The 22085-nt window shown below is 39.3% G+C and overlaps 1 protein-coding gene across 2 annotated transcripts in view; it reads right to left on the bottom strand.

Moving 5' to 3' along the window:
* Positions 1 to 2280: 2280 nt before the first annotated feature.
* Positions 2281 to 22085, bottom strand: part of galnt7 (UDP-N-acetyl-alpha-D-galactosamine: polypeptide N-acetylgalactosaminyltransferase 7) — a 69661-nt gene continuing 49856 nt past the window's right edge. Inside the window, exons 4-12 of one of the 2 annotated variants that reach the window (XM_007895953.2) lie at positions 21467 to 21597; positions 19973 to 20052; positions 19000 to 19182; positions 14686 to 14803; positions 12370 to 12492; positions 9943 to 10161; positions 7194 to 7292; positions 5281 to 5409; positions 2281 to 3972 (exon numbers count right to left, since the gene is read on the bottom strand). In XM_007895953.2, the coding sequence (XP_007894144.1) occupies positions 3835 to 3972; positions 5281 to 5409; positions 7194 to 7292; positions 9943 to 10161; positions 12370 to 12492; positions 14686 to 14803; positions 19000 to 19182; positions 19973 to 20052; positions 21467 to 21597 (1220 nt within the window). In that variant the 3' untranslated portion in view covers positions 2281 to 3834. Of the gene's footprint in view, positions 3973 to 5280; positions 5410 to 7193; positions 7293 to 9942; positions 10162 to 12369; positions 12493 to 14685; positions 14804 to 18999; positions 19183 to 19350; positions 19534 to 19972; positions 20053 to 21466; positions 21598 to 22085 lie in introns of both variants that reach the window. The other variant, XM_042342718.1, reaches the window with a different exon arrangement.

Raw genomic sequence — 22085 nt, forward strand, 5'->3', positions numbered from 1 at the left:
CATTTTTGTTGTATGTACTTATTTGGTAGTTAGGATCCTGAAATACTGCTATGTTGCAGTAGTATGGTCGTCCATACCTTTCTTCAAATACTACCTCTTCGTCCACATGTATGGTCACCTCCCTTGCTTGGCGTCCAGCAATGCCAATCTCAAGTGCTCCAAGATGTTATCTTATCAGCAGATCCAAGAAGGAATTAATGGAAGACCTAATCTAGTTATTTGTTGAAGAAAATAAATTAACTTGAGTACAAATTATGATTTTTATATGCAAAGAATATGATTTAAAATTTCTGTCTTGCATTTTAGCTTTGAAGAGGTTTAAGTTGGATTTTACTACACTTGACACTATTCACTTTACCTCAGTTTACACTTCAATTGACTACACCATGGCAACTGCTTAAGGCCAGTAGCGGATTCAAATTTTTGCAATGAGTGCCTGGCAATAGACAGACATGGCCAAGTCTTATTGCCTTCCATTGTTGCATGACTGCTGTGTATAGACGGTTCTCTAACCTAGCCCAGGGATCAATTGTGAAGGAATTGCTAGTTGTCAAATGCCCAAATTTGATTTTTTTTTACTTGTATCAATACACAAGACTAAAGGATCTTAACTCCTATCTCCAGGGAGGACAGAATCGAGCATAAATAGGCTTGGACCTTATAGAGCTGTACATTTTTAAACAGGATTTAAAAAAGACTAAACGCAGATAAATACTTTAGGATGTCTCAAGATGGAAGAAGAGATGTAGGTTTAGAGTTTTGAAGAGTAATTTCAGAACCAGTACCAGAAATTTTTATTTTATGCAAGGGGTGATCAACAACTCGGAACAGGTTGTCAGGAAAGGTGATAAGAGGCCAGGACACTGGACTTGTTTTGAAAAGTGGTTTGATGCAGTGATGGGGAAATGGTGTACTGAGTTAGGTGTACTGAGATTGGATAGGCCGAAGGACTTTCTTCATCCAGACCTACTTGTGACCTTGTGAAACATTTAGAAGAATGCCATCTGTCAAACTTGAATATTGCTGTCTTTTTTTTTGGTGGGGGGGAGAGGAATGTCAGGTTCCACAAAACTTCCTAGCATTGATCATGTAAAGAGCTGAGTTTCAGGTTAGTCTGCTGGGCCATTATTAATAATACTTACATTTGATACAGTGATACATCTCTAAAAGTGCTTCAAGGAATATACTATAAAGGGAACTGACTATTTTGTGGGCAAAACTAGGATAGTGATAATACTAATTGTATTTTTAACGGATTATAGCCAAACTGGTAAGCATTTTTTTGCAGATGCTCTTTAACCTCTTTTAACCTGCTGTGGATTTCCAGCATTCAGATTTATTTCAGACAGTCATTTTTTTCCCAAAGTGGAACCCCTTTTTCCACAGAATGAACAGCATTAATTAATACCAGTACCATTGAGGTTTCTGGTGTCCAGATAACTGTATCATCTCTCGCATCACGTATCAGGAACTCCTGTACTGCAGTCACCATCTTGAACTGTGTGTCATTCTCTGATTAGGTCACTGGTGACTGATACACAGTGCAATAGGCATTGGTTAAGGACCTGAGGAGGACATTAAGAAAGACTTGTTTATTTGAATTAACTAACTATTGGGACTGCCAGAATATCATCAAGTTGGCTCAGTGGTTGGACTCTCTCCTGAGTCACAGTGTTGCAGGTTCACTCCCCATATCAGGACTTGGAATCAATCTCAGATGACAATGCAGTGCTGAGGGGGTGTTGATTTTGGGATGAGATGTTAAACCGAGGTCCCATCTGCCCATTCAGGTGGATGTTAAAGATCCCATGGCACTACTCCAAAAGAAGGGAGGGGGGTTTCTCCCAGTGTCCTGGCCAACAAACCCCAAATAAAATTGGTCACATGCCATGGCGGTTTGTGGAACACTGCTGTGCACAATCGGCTACTGCGTTTCACCCCAAAATGCACAGTCCATCTACAATACAGTATATCCTGTGAAGCGCTTTGAGACATCTCGACAACGTGATAAGGTGCTATATCAAACGCTATTATAATAGTGAAAGTTGCTGAGGTCAGACTGCCAGTATGATGGCACAGGATTTGTGAAAATGTTTACCTCAAAATGATTCACAGGAGTTTGAGAAGACAATCTTTTCTATACAGCTCCAGCTCTTTATTTGAGGTAAAATATCAAATTTGATTTTGTTTCATATTGTTGGTGCACCAATCAGAAATGTGATCACGTATGTTTTAGTTAATTGTATTCTGCTTTATAATAACTAACAAAACAAGAGATAGTTTACCTTGCATTTTGAGAACTAAAGCACAATTCTTAATTCCCAAATTTTATTCCATTAAAATACCCCCAAATTGTACAATTTGTACAGAAATTGATATTTGTGAAAATCTGTATTTACAATAAATCAACAGTTTGCTTAACTGACAAAAATAGGAAAGTAAAACATATTCAATCACAAACGAAGTATGTTGACAGATAATTTTGAGCCCCCTATCCAGTCATTTACAAATAGCAGCTGGTGAAGCACAGTATGAACATTAGAGCTTCTGGGTGGAAGTTCATGGCAATACAAATCAACATGATAGTGGTTGAGATACCTTTATTAAAAAAACATAACTTATTTTCCCTGCAATCAATTGCTGCATTCAACTATTAAGTTAAATACCTTTATCCCTACGAACTTTCAAGTACATAATAGAAAAATATTTTTCAATAAGGCACAGATTTAATCAAGATCAGCTAATTTCCCATGTTCCTTTGTCTAACAAGTATTGGGAACACTTGATAATTTGAAGTTTGTTCACAGTCTTTAGGGTTAAACAAATGTTGCACTCATTAACTAGTATCAGTTAATTTAGTTAATTACTGCAATAAAGTCGGGTGGTTATAAAGCAGCGTAAAGCTTTCAGGTGTTCACTATATAACAGCAAAGCACGTAGATTTGAAACATTTTTGTGGCATATCATTTAAGGAAGATAATAGTAGAAATGTTGATCAGATTCAGAGTTCAATAAATCAGGTTAGGGCTGGAACAGAATGATGCACAATGCTGGAAAGCTACAGGTGGGACTCAACAAAAACATCCTCAGAGCTAGAAGATTCTGATTCATTAGAACCTATTAAATGAATTTGATTCATAACATTAAAACAGCTCAAACCACTGTAAGCAACATTACTTTGAAGCACAGTGATTGTTATGCAGGCAAACACACCAGCAATACCTCAGAAATAAATTCATAAATGAAATTGGATGGGAGAGAAACATTGGCCAGAACTCCCGAATCTTTGAAATAGTGCAAAACCATGAGATCTGACATCCACTTAAACACACGTTGGTTTAACATCTCACCTGTAGGTTTCTGTGTCTGAACGTGTAAAAATAGGAAAAACAATGGAAAAAATATCACTGAAACTATTTTGTGGCTGTTACAAAGAATATACAAATTACAACCAAAGTTCAATATCCAGCGCTCATCCAGTCGGGAAAGTAGATAATCCTGAAAAAATCATACCTAACTGAAACAAACCTATTAAGAAAAAGCTACCATTTTTTAGCGCCCCTGAGTGTAATCCCAAAAGAGTAGAGTTGTATCTTACTACTAAGATACAACACATCTTAAGATGACTGAAGAATAAGTTGTAAACATCTAAGAATTTTTAAGGTAACAAACTTTTATAATTGCATGGTTGACTAGAATGTTACATTATCACAGTTTACTTAGATCCTTCAAAAGGAAAAGGGTGTCAAAAATATTTACATTCTTTGAGCTGTACATAATTTGTTTGCAGCAATATACAGATTATTTTTGATCTTGTACATATAGGACATGGTTCTATACTGCTAAAATGTTATTCATCTCCCATTTTTGTGTTGTTTTTGCAGAGTCACAGTCAGCTATGAAGACCTGGTGAAGAACTTCAGAGCGGTCCAAGCACTTGCCAGTAGAAATGTGCGTGAATCTGTTCATGGCCTGAAAGAAAAAGTGCAGAAATTTTTAAAAACTCAATCTAAGTCAGATTGAGTAATAATAATCATATTATTATTAGAGTAATAATAATAATCCTTGCATCACATCATTGAGGCTTCTCAAAGCGCTTCATAGAATATACTGGAAAGTGAATTGACTGTATATTTTGTGGGCGAAATTGAATAAACAAATCAGCTTCAGGCCAGTATTTGAAAAAGGTCTGTTGCAGGTAGCAATTAATATATACAGTGCAACAACAACAAATGACATTTGTATAGTGCCTTTCACATCAGGAGGACAGCCCAAGGCGCCGTACAGTCATTATAATGTGTCTTGTTAGTGCACAAGTCCACTTTAATTGTGCTACACCTCTAGATTCCACCATTGACATTCTGGCTTCCTGCTTACATTCAAAGGAAGGAAGTCTGTTCACGCAGGAATGTGGCTAGTTTACACTGAAAGTTGGAAATATCAGTAGGGACCTGGAAGCGGGACTGGTGGTCATTTTCTTTTCATTAACCAGTTATAATGCAATTTAATTTTATGGACCCAAAACACTGTGTTACGACAGGATTGTCCTGCAGATGTAACCTCAATTGCAAGTCAATTAAACGCAAACTCAATGAAAGAAAATAAAATGTGAATTTCTTTTTTGTACCCCTAATCATCCAGATTATGCATTTTCATACTAGTCATGCATTTTCAGAATTTCAAAAACAAATTGCATTTATATAACGCCCTTCACTCAGGAGGATATCACAAGGTTCTGGACAGTGAGAGTTTGCACACAAACTGGGGGTGGAGGTGTGGTGGGGTTGGGAAGATGACTGAAAGTGTGCTCAAAGAGGAAGGTTTTGAGACGACCTTCAAGAAGGTGAGGGATGGAGTTCCAGAAAGTGGGATCAGAAAGCTCGTGATGGTGGGACAGGTAGGGGGGAAACGGAACAGGTCAGTTCCTAACAAGCAGGGGGAGCGGGCAGGTTGGTAAGGTTTCAGAAGGTCATAGAAGTAGGATGGGGCAAGACCATGAAGAGATTTAAAAATGAGGATGAGGTTCTTGAACTCGATCCTCTGGGGCTGAGGAGCAATTAAAGCCGGGCAAGAATGGGGATGATAGGCTTTCAGAGCCTGGTGAGGGAGAAGACAAAAGCTGCAGAGTTCTGAATAATCTGCAGCTTGTGGTAGGAAATGTTGGGAAGTCCTGCAAGCAGAGTGTTGGCATAGTCAAGCCTGGGTGTGATAAAAACATGGATAAGGTCTCAAAATTTCAGTGCATATTAACAGCAAAAACAGTATTCAACAGTAATTTACCTTGAAGTATTGCCATTCTTTATATACATTCATGTTACAATGTGCAATCATAACTTTTGATCCATCAGGTCCTTTCAATAGACACTGATCGTACTGCATCAATTGATTAGCTTCATTAATTCGAAACAGCTGAAAAAATAATATATATACATATTAAACATTTAATTCATTTGGAGGGTTATTTTACACACTATACCACTTTGACTAACACTACCAAACCACTGCTTAATTTACAAATATTTCCATTGGTTATGGAAATTTTCTAAGCCTTAAAAATCTAAAAAAGCCAAGAACAGTAACCCTGTTTATTGTTTATGAGTGATCAACAGCTACTCCCTTACAGCCTAGACACTAGAGGAGACCAACACCTCAATGTGGAGGTGAATGAAACTGTGACAGTAGAGCATCCCCCAAAAACTGAGGCCCCAAATCCTAGCTGGTCTTACATCTTAAGACAATGTCTTAAGGTTGGAGCTATTTCAGTCCACAGGCATCCACAGAACAAGTTGCAAAGATTAAAACCATGTACTAGTACTAGATATTGGGGATGCCACAAGCCACTCTGTAAGATTTGGTTATATACTCTGATGGAGTGAGAATGGTTGAGAAACAAATGTTGCATAGTTTATTTGATTATATGAAAGATAAATAAACTGATAATGTGAAGTCAAGGCCTCTGGGTTTTATTTAACTACTTGAACAAATGACTAAAACAGATTTGCTGAGAAGGTACAGGTTCTAAGTTTGCTGGAGAAAAGGATTCTGCACACAACAACTTTCCTTTTTGAGGTGCTGATGATATTCCAATTTATATTGTAATCAATAATCAATGAAAATAATCTTCAATTGTTTGGAAGCATACCTTGTGTCAATTTAATATTAAAAGATTTAATATTAATAGTACTGTACTGCTTTGTAACTATTTGGGTGTCAGTACAGAAGCCCTCTCGCCTCCGAATCAGAAGGATTGGGACATTTGAGCTCATAATCTATGCTGATGCTCCAAAGCAAGGAGAGAGAGGTTGGAGGTGCCATTATTTGGATGAGAGATTAAAATTGGGGTTTCATCTGTTTGTCTGTTGAACATCCTGTGGCACTTTTCAAGAAGAGAAGGGAGTTTCTCCCAGTGTCCTGGCCAACAATCCCTCAGATAACATTGGCTTCATGGCTGTTTATAATAATTCTTGCATTTGATATAGCGTTTTTCACGTCTTCTCGACGGCTCAAAGCGCTTCACAGAATAGACTTTGTGGGCTGTTTGTGGGATACTGCTGTGCAAAAATTGGCTGCCTTGAGAAGCTACAAATACACAAGCACTACCTTTTATAGTAAAATCATCTGAAGCTCTTTGAGAGGTCTCGATAACGTAATAAGGCACCAAACCAAAAGCAAGGATTATTTATTGTATTATTAGCCACTTTATATTTTAATAGGTTCCTCAAACTTCTGGGTACTCCCATGTGAAAGGCACTATAAAAATGTAATTTGCTGTTGTTGTGGTCTTTAGTATAATCATAATCCAAATGCTGTCTTTATCCTTTAGGCCATCCAAAGAGCTACCAACTTTCACTTTTGAAGAATAGGAAGAAAATAATATTTATTTCATTTGAATGGAAGACCCAACTGACAGTGAGAAAGAATAATTGGCGATTGGTATTCAAAGGGAAGAAATAATTTTCTTTGTTTTGAATTTGATGTCAATTCAGTGACTAATCAAGAAAAGAGGGAGTTTAATCCTGCGTCTGTACCTGTGCATCTGACCTGGGTATGAAAGGTGTGGACTCTTGTGTCATAAATAAAATTTCATTCTCCAGCAATAACATCTCCCAAATTAAACTCAAAATTAAAAATAATTGATTTGTTTTATAACATGTTACTGAAACACTTGCGCTTAGAAAGTATAACAACGTTACCTGGTTTCCTCCCATTCTGTGGCAAGGTCCCAGCTCAACAAATCCACCATTGGTATGGCCCATACTGTCTATGCAGTAATCAGATTCGAAACCTCTGATCTGAAATGCAAGGAAAATAAATTATAAATTTGTAAACATTACACCAATAAATGCACTATTTGAAGAGAATACTGCATTTCACAATAAAGCCCTCAAATAGATTCATAGAATCTTACAGCACAGAAGGAGGCCATTTGACTCATCGTGTCTGTGCTGGCTCTTTGAAAGATCTATCCAACGAGTCCCATTACCCCGTTCTTATCCCATACCCCTGCAAAGTTTTCCTCTTTAAGTACGTATCTAATTCCATTTTGAAAGCTACTATCTAATCTGCTCTTACCACCCTTTCAGGCAGTGCATTCCAGACCGTAACAATTCTTTGGGTAAAACAATTTCTCCTCGTCTCCCTTCTGATTCTTTTGCCAATTATCTTGAACCAATGTCCCCTGGTTACTGACCCACCCGCCAGAGGAAACAGTTTCTCCCTCCATACTCAATCAAAACCCCTCATAATTTCTCTGCTCTAATGAGAATAATCCCAGCCTTTCTAGTCTTTCTACATAATTGAAGTCTCTCATCCTTGGTATCATTCTTGTAAATCTCCCTTGCACCCTCTCCAAAGCCTTGACATTATTCAAAATCTAGTGCCCAGAATTGGACACAATACTCCAGCAGAGGCCTAACGTGTGATTTGTAAAGGTTCAACATAACTTCCTTACTTTTATACTCTGTGCCTCTACTTATAAAGCCAAGGTTCCTATATGCTTTTTTTAACAGCCTTGTCAACTTGTCCTGCACCTTCAAGGATGTGCATGCGTATGTGAATCCCCAGATCTCTCAGTTCCTGCCCCCCTTTAAAATTGTACCATTTATCTTATATTACCTCTGCTCACTCCCCCCCCCCCAAAAAATGCATCACTTCACATTTCTCTGCATTAAATTCTATCTGCCATGTGTCTGCCTGTTTCACCAGCCTGTCTACGTCCTCCAGCAGACTGCTACAATCCTCCTCATTGTTTACTACGTTTCCAAGTTTTGTGTCATCTGCAAACTTTAACATTTTGCTCTCTGTACAACAACAACAATTTATATTTTTATAGCGCCTTTCGCGTCAGGAGGATGTCCCAAGGTGCTGGACAGTCAGCGATCTGCACCTGAGCTAGTGGTTGGGATCAGGAGGGGTGGAGGGCAGGGAGCATAGAGGTAGGAGGGTGACCGAAGGCAGGATCAAAGAGAAGGGTCTTGAGGAGGCAACTGGAGCGCGGGGGGAGGGAGGGGCGCGGTGAAGGAACTGTGGGATGGAGTTCCAGAGGGTGGGGGCAGAAAGGCCGAAGATCCGCCCACCAATGGTGGGATGGGCAAAGTGGGGGACGAGAAGATGGCTGGAGCCTGCTGAGTGGAGGGAGCGGGCAGGTTGGTAGGGATTTAAGAGGTCATGGAGGTAGGCAGGAGCAAGGCCGTGGAGGGCTTTGAAGGTGAGGACCAGGATCCTTTGAGTGATGGGAAGCCAGTGAGCTGGGCGAGGATGGGAATGATAGGGTCGCGGAGCCTGGTGCAGGAGAGGACACGAGCTGCAGAGTTCTGGTTGATCTGCAACCTATGAAGGGAGAAGTCAATGTCATTAATATATATTTAAAAAAGCATTGGTCCTAATACTGACCTCTCGAGGACACCAATGTATACTTGCCTTCAGTCTGAAAAACAAACGTTCACCACTACTCTCTGATTTCTGTTTCCCAGCCAATTTTGGATCCATGCTGCCACTGTTCCTTTCATCCCATGGGCTACACTTTTGCTAACTAGTCTATTATATGGCACTTCTTCAAATGCCTTTTGAAAGTACATATCGACAACATCAACTGCTCTACCTTCATTAACCCTCTCCATTACTTCATCGAAGAACTCAATCAAAATGATGGCCTTTTCTCAATCATCACGTTCCTATATTGTATTTTAAAATAAGCAAAAAACAATCTCCAATAAATTGCCACTATTATTTGTTTACAAAGCTGGGTGGGTGCTACACCATGCTTTTCTTTGAACAAAAAATTAGCCTAACACACAGTGCCTACACTTTACAAAAGAACTGAGAAATTTCAATGTGTTGAGGTGATATATCAAATGCAAGGATTATTATTATTTTTAAAACAAAAATTGAGAGATCACATGAGAACAAATACATTTCTAGCATAAATTCATGCACTCAAGTAACACTATCAAAATTCTGAACACTGATCAACATATGTTCCCCAGATTTGAAAAAAATCAAATAACTTGGATAAGGAAAACAACTTATTGCATTTGTTTCCTTCATTCCCAATTTTGAATAAAGCTCATGAAAATCCTGGACAGAGAGCTAAGCACCATGGATAAGAGGTACAGTGGCGTTTAATTACAAGAAACAATAGTAGTAAGTTGATTTCCTGGCGTTTATGCTGTTTTAGTATTTAACTGGCATTACAGGTTCAACCAGAATTCAACTCCACTGTGCTTTGCAAGAGTGCAAATTCTATCTCAATGCCGGTATCACACATAATCAACTAGGAGATCTGCAGTTTGTACAATTTTTGCACTGTTTGAATCAGTTTGTTTAAGCTTCAGTGAACTTTTACTCTGTGATAAAAGGTTTAAGTAATATTGCTTCAAAATTACTGACAAAGTGACAAATCCATTATTCCTTCTACCTTGAATATCACTATTCAACATTTACCTCTCCCCATTCCATATTTTTAGGTGGCAATGGATAATGATCTGGAATATCATAAGCTATTTCTTCCATGAACCATTTAAAACTCTTGCAGTTGTGCTCTTCGCGAAACTTTTTCAGCTCAGATATATCTCCATAAGCCAGGGCCTTTGTTTCTGGACGACTTGCATAGAAATAGTCTTTGTAATCATCCCACCACACTTCTACAACACGGACATAATTCTGTAAAGAATAATTGAAATTCTTCATTAATATAAGCAGAGAACATTTGAACAACTGCATAACCTGAATGTGAAGCAAATAAAGTAAAGTAATTCAGCTTAAAAACTGCTCAGGTTACAGAAATGAAAGCCACATGATAGAAAAAATCACAATCTATTAAAAATGTAAATGTAATCACATAAGAGGAAGAAAGAGCAGAACAGAGACTGGAAGAGTACAAGAGTGATTATAATTGAAAGAACATGTGAGCTAGTCACATTATATTCAATGTTCATGTGGTTGAGCCAATAATCTCTTTCAGACCCACAGATTGTAGAATGAAGGACTGGAATTTCCTTAGCAAGAAAAATTGCAACATAAATTTAAGTTGAAGGTTGGAGTGAAAGCTACCCCATCATGAGGCACGCTAAATCAGTAGTTTACTGTTGCATCCAAAAATGATTTACCCCCTTTATAATGAACTCCTCATTCAAGGTCAAAAATGTGGCTGAGTTTTCCACAAGATGTCTGACAGAACAATGATCCAGAGTTTGTTTCACTTAATCCAACAACATTACATTTGGGAGGACGTCCCAAGGCTCTGAACAACTAGTGTTTCAGACCCGAGCTGGGGGTCGGGATTGGAGAGGGTGGTGGGCAGAAGGGGAAGGAGGGTGACCGAAGGCATGGTCGAAGGGGAGGGTCTTGAAGGAGGCAAGGGAGAGTGTGAACCCGAGGGACTGTGGGATGGAATTCTCCAGTGTCAGATGATGCAAAGAAGGATATCTAGGAGATCATGCTAACAAGTTAATCTAAAAAGACTCCACACAGCCTCATATTAAGAACTACTAAGATATCTTCTTGTGGCTCTCGAGCAGATAAGGGCTAAAACCTGCCTCAGGGCATTAGAACCCTGTGGTATTCCAATGCAGGCTGTCTAAAGTTACTGGAAACTGGGTACCAGAAAGTGCCTGCGAGGTTCCTGGTGGTCAACACAGCTTAGAATGAAATGTGTGAGAGCATTGTCACCATCTTCCTGTCTGCAGGTTGGATACACATATCATTGAGTGATGGTTCCACCAATTCGAGGTGCAGAGGCTTAAGCAGCAGCTGATTACCTCTCTGTGGGACAAGCAAGGTGGATTCCAGGCGCTCAATAAACAAACGTGTTCATGAACTTGGATGCTAGGTGGCGCTTTCCAGCAGGTGTTGCCCCAAGCCTCAGTTTCCTCGTAGGTTATCTGGCGGGCATCTGCCTTCAGCATGTGGGAGGACCTTTACAGGACAGCTTGTGACAGGCTAGCCACCTTGATGTTCTTGAGGTCCAAATCCAATACCAGACATAACAGGTTTACTCAGCACCAATTGTTTAATCCAGGTCCTCATGTGAGGGGCCTTGGCAAATAGACGTACCCACTGTGAAGCTGCCTCCGCCTCCAGGGCGATTAGCAACAGGTCAGTGCAGATTGCTGTACATGCAAGGATTAGTATTATTTATTCATTAAGCCAACTGAAGCTCTGTGCAATATGAAGAACCAGCAATGTACAGCATTGTTCCTTTGTATTTCTTGGGGGATCAAAGTGCCACGTACTCTCACTGGGAGAATCGGACCCTTCTAGCTATTGTATGAAACCGCTCTTATTCTCTATCTTGCTCTGGGATAGAGCTTTGGGACGACGCCCAGCGTGGAGGGCGCTATATAAATGCAAGTTGTTGTATCTACAATTCAGCATTCTTCCCATGGCACACACAGCTCTTATGGCAATGGGATTGACATACTTCTATCAAAAGTTGAAGAGAACATTCAGGTAATACTCCCTTTGATTTATCTTCCACCTTCTGCAATTTTCTTCCAATTCATCTCCTCTTGGGGAAGCAATTGAGTTTACTTGGTGTTTCCCACATTAATATGGATGGAATTAGGAATTCAATGGAATGGAGCCAGTGAAACTTGTGTCACATGTGGTGTTTGCTATAAGTTCCTTTATACACACATTTAAGAATTGGCACAGCATCAGAACTGGCAATCACCTTTTCTATCATCGATATAAGGTACCCCAATACAACATCTCTCATAAAGAGAGCATAAATATTACAATGCTTGTTATATTGTACAGAGAATTCGAATGTTAACATATCTTATGTTATTTATCGGTCATATCTTAAATAAAACTCCAAATGTAAATATAGGGATAATAATAATGTTGTGTGCTTAAATAGATACAGACCTTCAACGTTGGGGATGAGCCAATGTGAGCAGGTGGTGGGTTTCCGCCCCACCCATGCAAACGATATATGTGACCAACACGAGAGCAAGGCACAAACAACAGTTTCCCTCCACATTGCCAAATCTACACAGACAGGAAACAAAACACAGCAATTTTTATTGAAGCTTAAAATTGTTTATTTTTGTAAACAATTATAAAACTCCAATGCAGATTTTAAAGGATTAACTTTTGATAAGTTTCTTAATAAATTTATCCTGAAAAATAATTAATTCTGTTATAATATACACATCTAAGACAAACCAACCTAACTCCTAATCTTCATAATGTCCTGAACTGTTAGCTATTGGGTAAAAAGAAAAATCAAATCAGGAGCCACAAAGAGGGGCTGAATATGAATCTTCGTAGTTAAGGGAACTCACTTTGCCACCGCTTTGCTATCTTCCCTTCTCCAATGTACACTGTTCTGTACTTATAAAAGTTTACCATCCATAATCTGAACCAGTGTCAAACTTGGAAGAATCATCTAGAGCAGGATGGTCCAACCTTTTGGCTGCCGAGAGGCGGATTCTCTATTTGAGAAAGTCAGCGGAGCCCATAAGCAATATTTTGTGTTTCCCTTCCAGAAATATAACAACATTTACACAGCTCCTCTTTCATGTTGGAAGGACATCTCAAACCTTCAACACTGTCAGCTGGCACCTGAGCTGGATGTGGGAGTCAAGAGAGTGGGATGGTGAGTGGAAAAGATGACCAAAAACTTGGTCAAAGAGTTAGTTCTTGACTGCCTTGAAAGAGGGGAGGAAGTCAGAAGGATTCCAGGAATGGAACTTCAGAGAGTGAGGGCAAAATGGCGATGGTGGGGCAGATTGGGTGGGGGGGGGACATGAAACAAGCTGGTGTTTGCTGGGCTATGGGAATGGCCAGTTTGGGAGGTTGTATAGGTGTAGGGGGTTGGAATGAAGGATATAGAGAAGTTTTTCACTGGGGAAAGAGGGAGCTTTCTGTGAGGAAACTGCACGGCACTCGATGTCTGTCCTCGGCTCCCCCCCCTGCGGCAGCCGAGGGAAGCTACGATCGTCTGTCCTGACAGTGAGCCATAAAACACTGCCCTCAATTCTCCTTTCTTTCTGCTCTCTCACACTTTTTGTTTCTCTCTCTCCTTCTCTCATGCTCTCTCTCTCAATCACTCTCCCCTCTTTCTTGGAATCACTCTCTCTCTACCCCACAACTCTCATGCACTCCCTTGCACACATTCTCACTCCCTCTCACATCCTCTCTCCTGTCACTCTCTTCCCTCTCACACGCTCATTCTCTCTCTGCTCTCTCCCCACATCTCTGTCAATCACTCTCTCTCCCTCTCTCTAACACAGTATCTCTGTCATTTCCTCTTTCTCTCTCCTCTCTCTTATTCAATCACTCTCTCCCCCTCCCCCAGATTCCACCCCCTCCTCTCAACCCCTCTCTCTCCTAATCAGCTGCATGGGGCTCTATCTGCAGTGGCAGGAGCTAGCTGTTGCTAAGGACGCGGTTGGTAAGAGACGTGCTTGCCTTCCTGACAGACGGCAGCAATGGCCAGCATTATATTGACTCTCCACACTGTGTCCTCCCAACCACCTGCCACTGCCATGAGAGAACATTCACTGGGGATGGAGGGAGCGGAAATTGGAATGTTGGAAATGGTGTCAGGACGGATAAAATGACCTGCCGGGCCAGAGGCGGCCAATGGGCCAACAATTGGACCACGATGATCGAGAGCAACCATTGTCAACCTCAGAATGGGAGAAGGTGTGGGATACCCCATTTGTCCACTATATGCTAAAGCTACTTCATGGAGTATATTAAACACCCCATGACCCCAAGAGGTGGCCTTTGCTTGACAACCCATCTTGGAGAAGCAGGGATCGTTTCACAACATTGTTGGACATTTCTTAAAATCTACAGCTTCTGGGACTCAATCCTTAGCACTGCATAAAGATAAAAGTAAAGTCTACCTTACATTCACAGCTAGGAAAAAAAACTGGCTCAGAAAGCAGTCCTGGTTGCCAGAAAATGTATCCCATGGCAGTGGAATCATACTCCACCATCCAAAGGATGGCACCCCTGACAATGCAACACATCCCCAAACACTGCATTTGAATGTCAGCTTGGACGATGTGAGTTCAAGTCTCGACGTGGGATTTGAACCCACAACCTTCTAACCCAAAGACGAGAGTGCTACCATTGAGCCAAGCTGATAGACGAACTTTAGACTATTCTCTAACAAGTCCTCCAACTTCTTTTTGGAAGTATTGGCAACTTCTTTTTAATGCACATTACCTTGTAGGATATTTCAAAGTTTTCACCTCCCCAGATCTGAAGACCAGGATCATACAGCCCCAGTTCAAAAAAGAAATCTCTTTCAATAGCAAACAACCCCCCAGCCATGGCAGGGGATCTGTGAAGGTCATTGTTAAAAGAATACACAACAAATTAGTAATTTCAATGAAAACAAATGATACAATTCTTGTATTTTTACTGTTAGATATCTTCTTAACTATCCTGAGTTTCAAAAGCAAAATCTAAATATATAACAATTTAAATCTGCAGCAGTGCACTCTTCCAAGAAGCAAATTTCTGGTCAATCTCCTAAATCAAGAAGTAATCAAACACCAATATAGAATCATAGAATATTACAGCACAGAAGGAGGCCATTGGCCCATTGTACCTGTGCCAGCTCTTTGGAAGAGCTCCCCAATCAGTCCCACTCCCCTGTTGTTTCCCATATCCTTGCAAACATATAGATCCTTTAAAAAGTTTAATAATCCTTGCATTTAATACAGCCCTTTATCAATCATCGAGACATCATAAAGGGCTTCACAGGAATTTACTGTGACTGCATGTGTAGGCAAATGCAGCAGCCAAGGTGCACACAGCAACATCTCACAAACAGCCATGAAGAAAATAGCCAATTCTGATTGGGGGGTTGTTGGCTAGGATACTTTAAATAGTGCCAGGGGATTTTTAACGTCCACCTGAACAAGCAGTTGGTTTAAAGGCTCATCCAAAGGTCGGCACCCCCGATAATGCAGCATACCCTCAGCACTGCACTATAATGTCAGCCTGGACCATAGGGTCTCCAACTAGGCAATCACCACCAGGTGATGCTTTCGCTCATGATCAAAAAGACAAAAGAGGGAGCAATAGAAGCTTGGTTATTGAGTCCAATTGAAAATGAAGCCAGATGCACAAAGTATTTCATGCATCTCTAAATATAAACTTTAATGTTTAAACTGTGGTAAATATTACTCCTTCCTCTTGTTTTAATTGAGCATGCGAGAGATTCCACCTAGCAATATTTAACTGGTTGGAGACCCCTGGCCTAGACTGTGAGTTTGAAGTTTCAACCTTCTAACTCAGAAACGATAGTGAACTGGAACTAGGCTAACAAGTACAACAGGGAACCATACATATTGCAAATGAAAAACCTCTGATAATAGTAAAGCACCTTAATTACATACAATTACCATCTATTAGGTATAAAACTTAAAAAAGAAAGCAATACAATTGAATCCAATTCATGACTTTTGACCTTTTTTGCCCAAGAAGAATCTTTTGTTGTTCCCGCTGTACTCACTGATGTCAGTGCAATTAGACTTGTATGTTACAAAGGTATTCAAATACAATATATTGGTTGCTTATTGTTGATTTAAGATCAGGCAATTGTTTCAGATTGTTTTTCATGTGGTTAACTATTTGAATGCAAGTGTGGAACCATTGATCTTCATTTCCTTATGCTGCGCTTTGCCCACAGAATATACAGTCAATTCACTAAACAATATATTCATGCCTTTCTATGTTTCCATGATAATTTCCTTTATGGCCCCAGTTTGATCTGATGTATAAATTGAATTTCTTGCTCCATGTTAAAATTATGCTTTACTCCAAGTTGTATCCAACATAAGCCCCTAGTTACTTCCCCCATTTTACAAGAATAATGAAAGTTCAAAGGTTCTAAATTCGAGTCATTTTACATTGTATATAAAAAAAGCAACATGTGATTTGTAATACTTCAATCCATTTCTTTTTGTTAAAATAACATTTTTAAAGCACATTCAAATTCAAGGAAGTAAAGATTTATTAAAAGCTGATATTGCACTTTGCTTTTAAGAAGTTAAAGCAATTAGGAAATTTGCCTTACTATCTAGAATTGCATGCAGTGTCAGACTTCATGCAGAGTCAAAGCACTTTTTATTGTCAGATCTGCAGATTATTAAAGTCTCATGATCAGGTAAAGTGAGCCCCAGGTGATAAGAACAAGGAAAAACTTACTTTTGTCAGGGAGTGGGAAAAGGAGAACCACTTGCACCTTATACAAGGAAAACCCAGAGAAAATTTGAGGATATCAGAAAGGAAAAGAGGAATTAAGTTAAAGCAAACCGCACTCACTAAATTCCAAGGAGCTATTAATATTTAACTTTCACATCAGCCATACTGAATATAAGTGCATGTAGACAAGAGTAGGAAGCACTATATTTACAGTGACCTTCATTTTCCAAATTAGTAAGAAATAACATTTATGGTAATGATGTCAAAATGCCTCAAAGTACTTACACTAATTATTGTCAAGTGCAGTAATTGTTTTATGGTTACAGATTTTTTTAAAAAACTTGAAATCCAGCAGTAACTACAACCTTGTCTTATATAGATTCACTGGGCCTCAACCCATGAGAAGAAAAGGCTTTAATCTTTTGGTGAGATGCCCAAAACATCCCCAAACATTGTTTTTAACATAAAGCCCTACAAATGTTTGCAGGAACACAAATGTGAGCGATTTGCTTTAATTAACAACACAAACATGTAAACAAAATAATTAATGCATGAAAACATCTACTATCTGAAATACTGTGATTAGAACTACAGAATACTTTTTTTCTTTAGAGAAGATTAGTGCTGCTTCTTATTTTCTACAAGACCGAACATATTATTGCAGGTAAAAACAAAAATTAAGGATCGACCAATATTTAGTGCCAGAACACACAAAAAGTTTGATTCTCGCAAGCTATAACACAGTGCACTATTGTATATGAACTACTATGGGATCCTGTATATCACAGAATTCAGTATTTGTTGAAAACATTATGTTTTCAATGAATCCATATGGATCTGTGGTACATGACAGTGATGGGTAGGATTATGTGTCTGGGCTATGGACAGGAGGATGGTGGCAATTCTCTCAAGCATTTCATACTGAGTTGGGCTATGCATCATGTGGTTGGCTTAGAAAAATTCTAGTGCCTGTTGTCCACCTAGCAAGATTTCAAACCTGTGTTTGTGAAATGTCTAATTACCAATTTTTGGGGATTGGCTGAGTCTCAAACAAATTATAATGTCCAACTAATGGTTTCACAACCAGTGAAGCCTCACCATTAAATCCCAACCTTACTCAAAATGAGGTTGTGATACCTTGGTTCATTGCACATGTGCACAGCCATCGAGCAAACTTCTTGAGTGCCTGCCAATCCCAATATTATTTAAGCTTTAAACGAATCAATGCTATCTCTGTAGTGACTATCTTCTGGGGGTGGGGGGATGTGCTGAGGTAAACAGTAGTTCATTGGGATTGAACTGGCTCCAGGATGACGAGTCTGCCAATAAAATAGTGGAATTGCCTTCTGTTACTGACTGAGTTGTCCAGATCCTGAGTCAAGTAGGTCCACAGTACTGTTGATGATGGAGCAGGGAACCAATCAGCAGGACTTGGTAGGTACAGAGCAGTCCCTGGGGAATGGGAATTTTTCTCACTTGGCTCCCAGTTGATCAAATATGACTGTAAAAGTATACTGTATAATTAAATTACTCTCAGCAAAAAAAGTGTAATTTCATTCTGTTTTGGGATGATTCTCTTGCAAGATATTCATTTTTGCGATTTTGACAGCATTTTGCACCTTGCCCTAACATTAATATTATATTTGGGATCAAAACAATCAAATTTGGGAAGGAGAAGCCCAATTCATACTTCCCGTTTTACAATCCATTAGAATCACATTAATTTACAGCACAGAAGAAGGCCATTCGGCCCATTCTGTCCGTGATCGTTCTTTTAAGAGAATCCTTTCAGTCCCATTTAACTGCCATTCCCTATTTACTCCTTTTTAGATATTTATCTAGTTCCCTTTTGAAAGCTAATATTGAGTTGATAAACAAGTGAAACACAAAATTGAATATTAATATTTTTTAATACCTGCCATGTGCTCAATTTCCTTAAACACTTGTAATGCTGCCCTGAACATTCCTGGGCCTAGACTATGAATGCCTGAGAATTTTCAAATAACTCAAAAGACTACAAGCCAGGAGACAAGGCAATATTGGTCGATCCCTACTGACAATAATTTATGTTAGAGGCTATTAGAATTTATATTAGAAATTTTGTTAAATATGCAATTTGCTTGAGGCTCTGGAAATGATTTTAGAAATCATTTTACTGTAGCTTTTTTTAGTTCATTGTGAGCATTTTAATTCTGATAGGGAAAGCAAAAACAGCGAAATACACAAATATTGTTAATATAATAGAAAAAGAATCTTACAAAGATACTTCGCTAGAATGAGTAACTTAAAGAAAAAGTGACAATGATCAAATGTGATCAAGATTACCGATACGGTTCAGTTTTATGTTTTCTCCTTTCCTTCTCCCGCTTGGCCAAAGGGACACGCTTCCACAACATGCTCCAATCCCATGCTCCTCTAGCAAACCCATCTTCGTCACCACCCCCTTGAGGTGATATCTGGTAATTATTTCCACTTATGCCATCTATGAGTGGCACAGTACATGCAGTTCTGCAGATTTGGCAATATCGTTGTTGGACCAGGGAAGGTAGGTGAAGGGATCCATGCGTCAAATACATAATTGGAATTAGGGTGAGGGATGCAGCAGAAGGATCCATGCGAGAAAGGGAAAATGACAGGACTTAGACATGTCAAACAATTCAATTCATCAGTAATTACCGATAAGGCTCAGTTTTATGCTTCCTTCTGGCCTTTTCACGACTGTTTAACGGCATGCGTTTCCATAGTAAGCTCCAATCCCAGGCCCCTCTGGCAAAACCATTCTCATCCCCACCTTGTTGTGGTTCAATGGTAAAGTCATTGCCATCTATGTAATCTATAAGGGGAACTGTACATGTAGTTCTGAAACAAATAACAGATACTGAAATAGATCACAATTAAGTGTATTCCCCATCAGATAGCACCTGCACATAAATTCTGGTGTGTTCAGTCAACAATTAATAAATAAACTGACTTAAAATAGGACACTAGAAAATAAGACATTTTATATCTTATTAAGTGCTGAACCCTGGATGCACAGAAGCTACACAGAAAGATGCAGCAATTTGAATTACTGTTATCTAAAGCTACTGTGTAGAATCATTTAGTTAGTTTAATGTGCAATGTTTAAGTTCTGTGATGATAATGCTGTGGTTATGGGTTCAAATGAACTGTAGCAGCTGCACTGCCACATTAGCTTTGACTAGGATAATACTAGCTTTGACTTTGAATAGAATACAACTCTGAAATAATATTCTAGCCACTGTTCAACTAGATTTCAGATAAAATTGCCTTGGGTTACCTGTCCTTAGCGATGGGAGCTACGAGTGATGCGTACCAGTTAGGTCCAACTTCACAATGTGCATCAAGATATATTAACACCTGAAAACACATTAGATAACTATTATTTAAATAAATCCATAACTCAGAATTTGTCAGGAACAACAATAATATTTAGGTACAGCGCCTTTCATGTCAGGAGGATATCTCAAATGCTTCACAGGATTTACTGTAAGATGTAGTCATTGGGTATTTTATAGACGAACATGACAGCCAATTTATCCACAGAAATGTTCCACAAAGAGCCATGAAATTCTCTTCTCTTTTCATACAGTGTTGTGATATCTTTAATTTCCACCTGAACAGGAAGACCGGATCTCGATTTTAACATCTGAAGGACAGCATCTCAGAAAATGCAATGCAATACATTGAAGTGTCAGCCTGGACTATGTGAGTTCAAAGCCCTGACATGGGGCCACAGCCCACAGCCTTCTGACTGAAAGATGAGCTCCAGGACACCTGGGTTAGGAAGGGAAACATGCATGTCTATATGCAAATGTCCATGTAATAATAATAATCCTTGCATTCGAATTAGCGCCTATCACAACTTTGAGACATCTCAATGCGCTTCACAGAATATACTGTAAATTGAATTGCGCACAGCAATAAACAGCCATGGGTTGAGTGACCAAAATATTATGATTATTTATTTATTTTGAAGGCATTATTACTCCCTGTCGAGTCTTGTAGTTTAGTGGTTAGAGCACTCGTTGCAAGCGAGAGGACCTGGGTTCGATTCCCGGGCAGGGCGAAACGTTGTGCAAGTTTCCTTACTTCACACACCTCTGTTCACCTAGCAGTAAGTAGGAACCTGGTTGTTAGTCAATTGGCGAATCGCTTTCCGGGGGTAATAATCCCTCAAAAATAAAATTGGTCACTCAATACACGACTGTTTGGAGGACACTGCTGTGCGCAATTGGCTGCCGCATTTCGCTCATAAAATACAGTCAATTCACATTACAATATATTCTGTGAAGCGCTTTGAGACATCTCAACGATGTGATAAGGCGCTATATCAAATCCAAGGATTATTATTATTTATTATTATTAGTTGTGATTCCAAATAGCTATTGTCATGTTCAAGTCAACACTCATTTTCTAGGCTCACAAGAACAGCACTGTGGTATGCTGTCTCAGCGCACAGCAGTGTTCCACAAACAGTCATGGACTGAGCGACAATTTTTTTTTTTGAGCGATTATTACCCCCGGAAAGCAATCTTCCAAATCTGAGTTCCTACTTACTGCTAGGTAAACAGAGGCATGTAGAGTAAGGAAACTTGCTTAAGGTTTTGGCCTGCAGGGAATCAAACCGGATCTTCTCACCTGTGGTGCGAGCGTGCTAACCATTACACTCCAAGACTCCTCACTACAGGACTCTACAAATATATGTGTGGTTTGAAAGAGGAAGGAATTTACTGTACTTGTCCAAGCTTTACTTTATTTACTTTTACTGTACCTGTCCAAGCTTAGCCTTTTGAGCACCAATGCTTCTTGCTTGAATTAACCCTTCTCTCCTTTCATTTCGAAATACTTTGACTAATCCATTCCATTGTTTCAGGTATTCCTCCAGTCGTTCTTTTAAATGAACTGCAGACAAGATCACAAATCAGTCATAAGAATGATAATTATTTATGAAAAAAATGCAAAAATGCAATTCAGTTCTTTCCTACCCATTTTAACACTTAAAAAGGCTGCAAAACTAGTTGTGAATTATTCACTGAAATTACAATGTTTCTTAACAGATTCAATTTGATGATGCACCACATTTTTATCAACAGGAGCTGGTACAGTCAGACCTGCATTCCTAGGGCAAGTCAGAACACATGAAATGAATGGCTTCATTGTAACTTGTAACATTAACACCAATTTGACACATTGAAGGTAGACCTTGAAGTAAATTGTAGGATGTAGATTATTTTATCAAATATTTAAACCAATACCAAACTGTATGTTCTTAAAGGTGTCAGTTCAGCTCAGTTTGTGACACTCTAGGTCAATAGGATGTGCATTGAAGACCCACATCATAGTCCAGGCAGACACTCCAGCGCAGTACTGATGAAGATACTTTCTTTTGG

The sequence above is a fragment of the Callorhinchus milii genome, unplaced genomic scaffold, assembly GCF_018977255.1.
Source record: "Callorhinchus milii isolate IMCB2004 unplaced genomic scaffold, IMCB_Cmil_1.0 Scaffold1, whole genome shotgun sequence".
In the NCBI taxonomy this organism is placed as follows: domain Eukaryota; kingdom Metazoa; phylum Chordata; class Chondrichthyes; order Chimaeriformes; family Callorhinchidae; genus Callorhinchus; species Callorhinchus milii.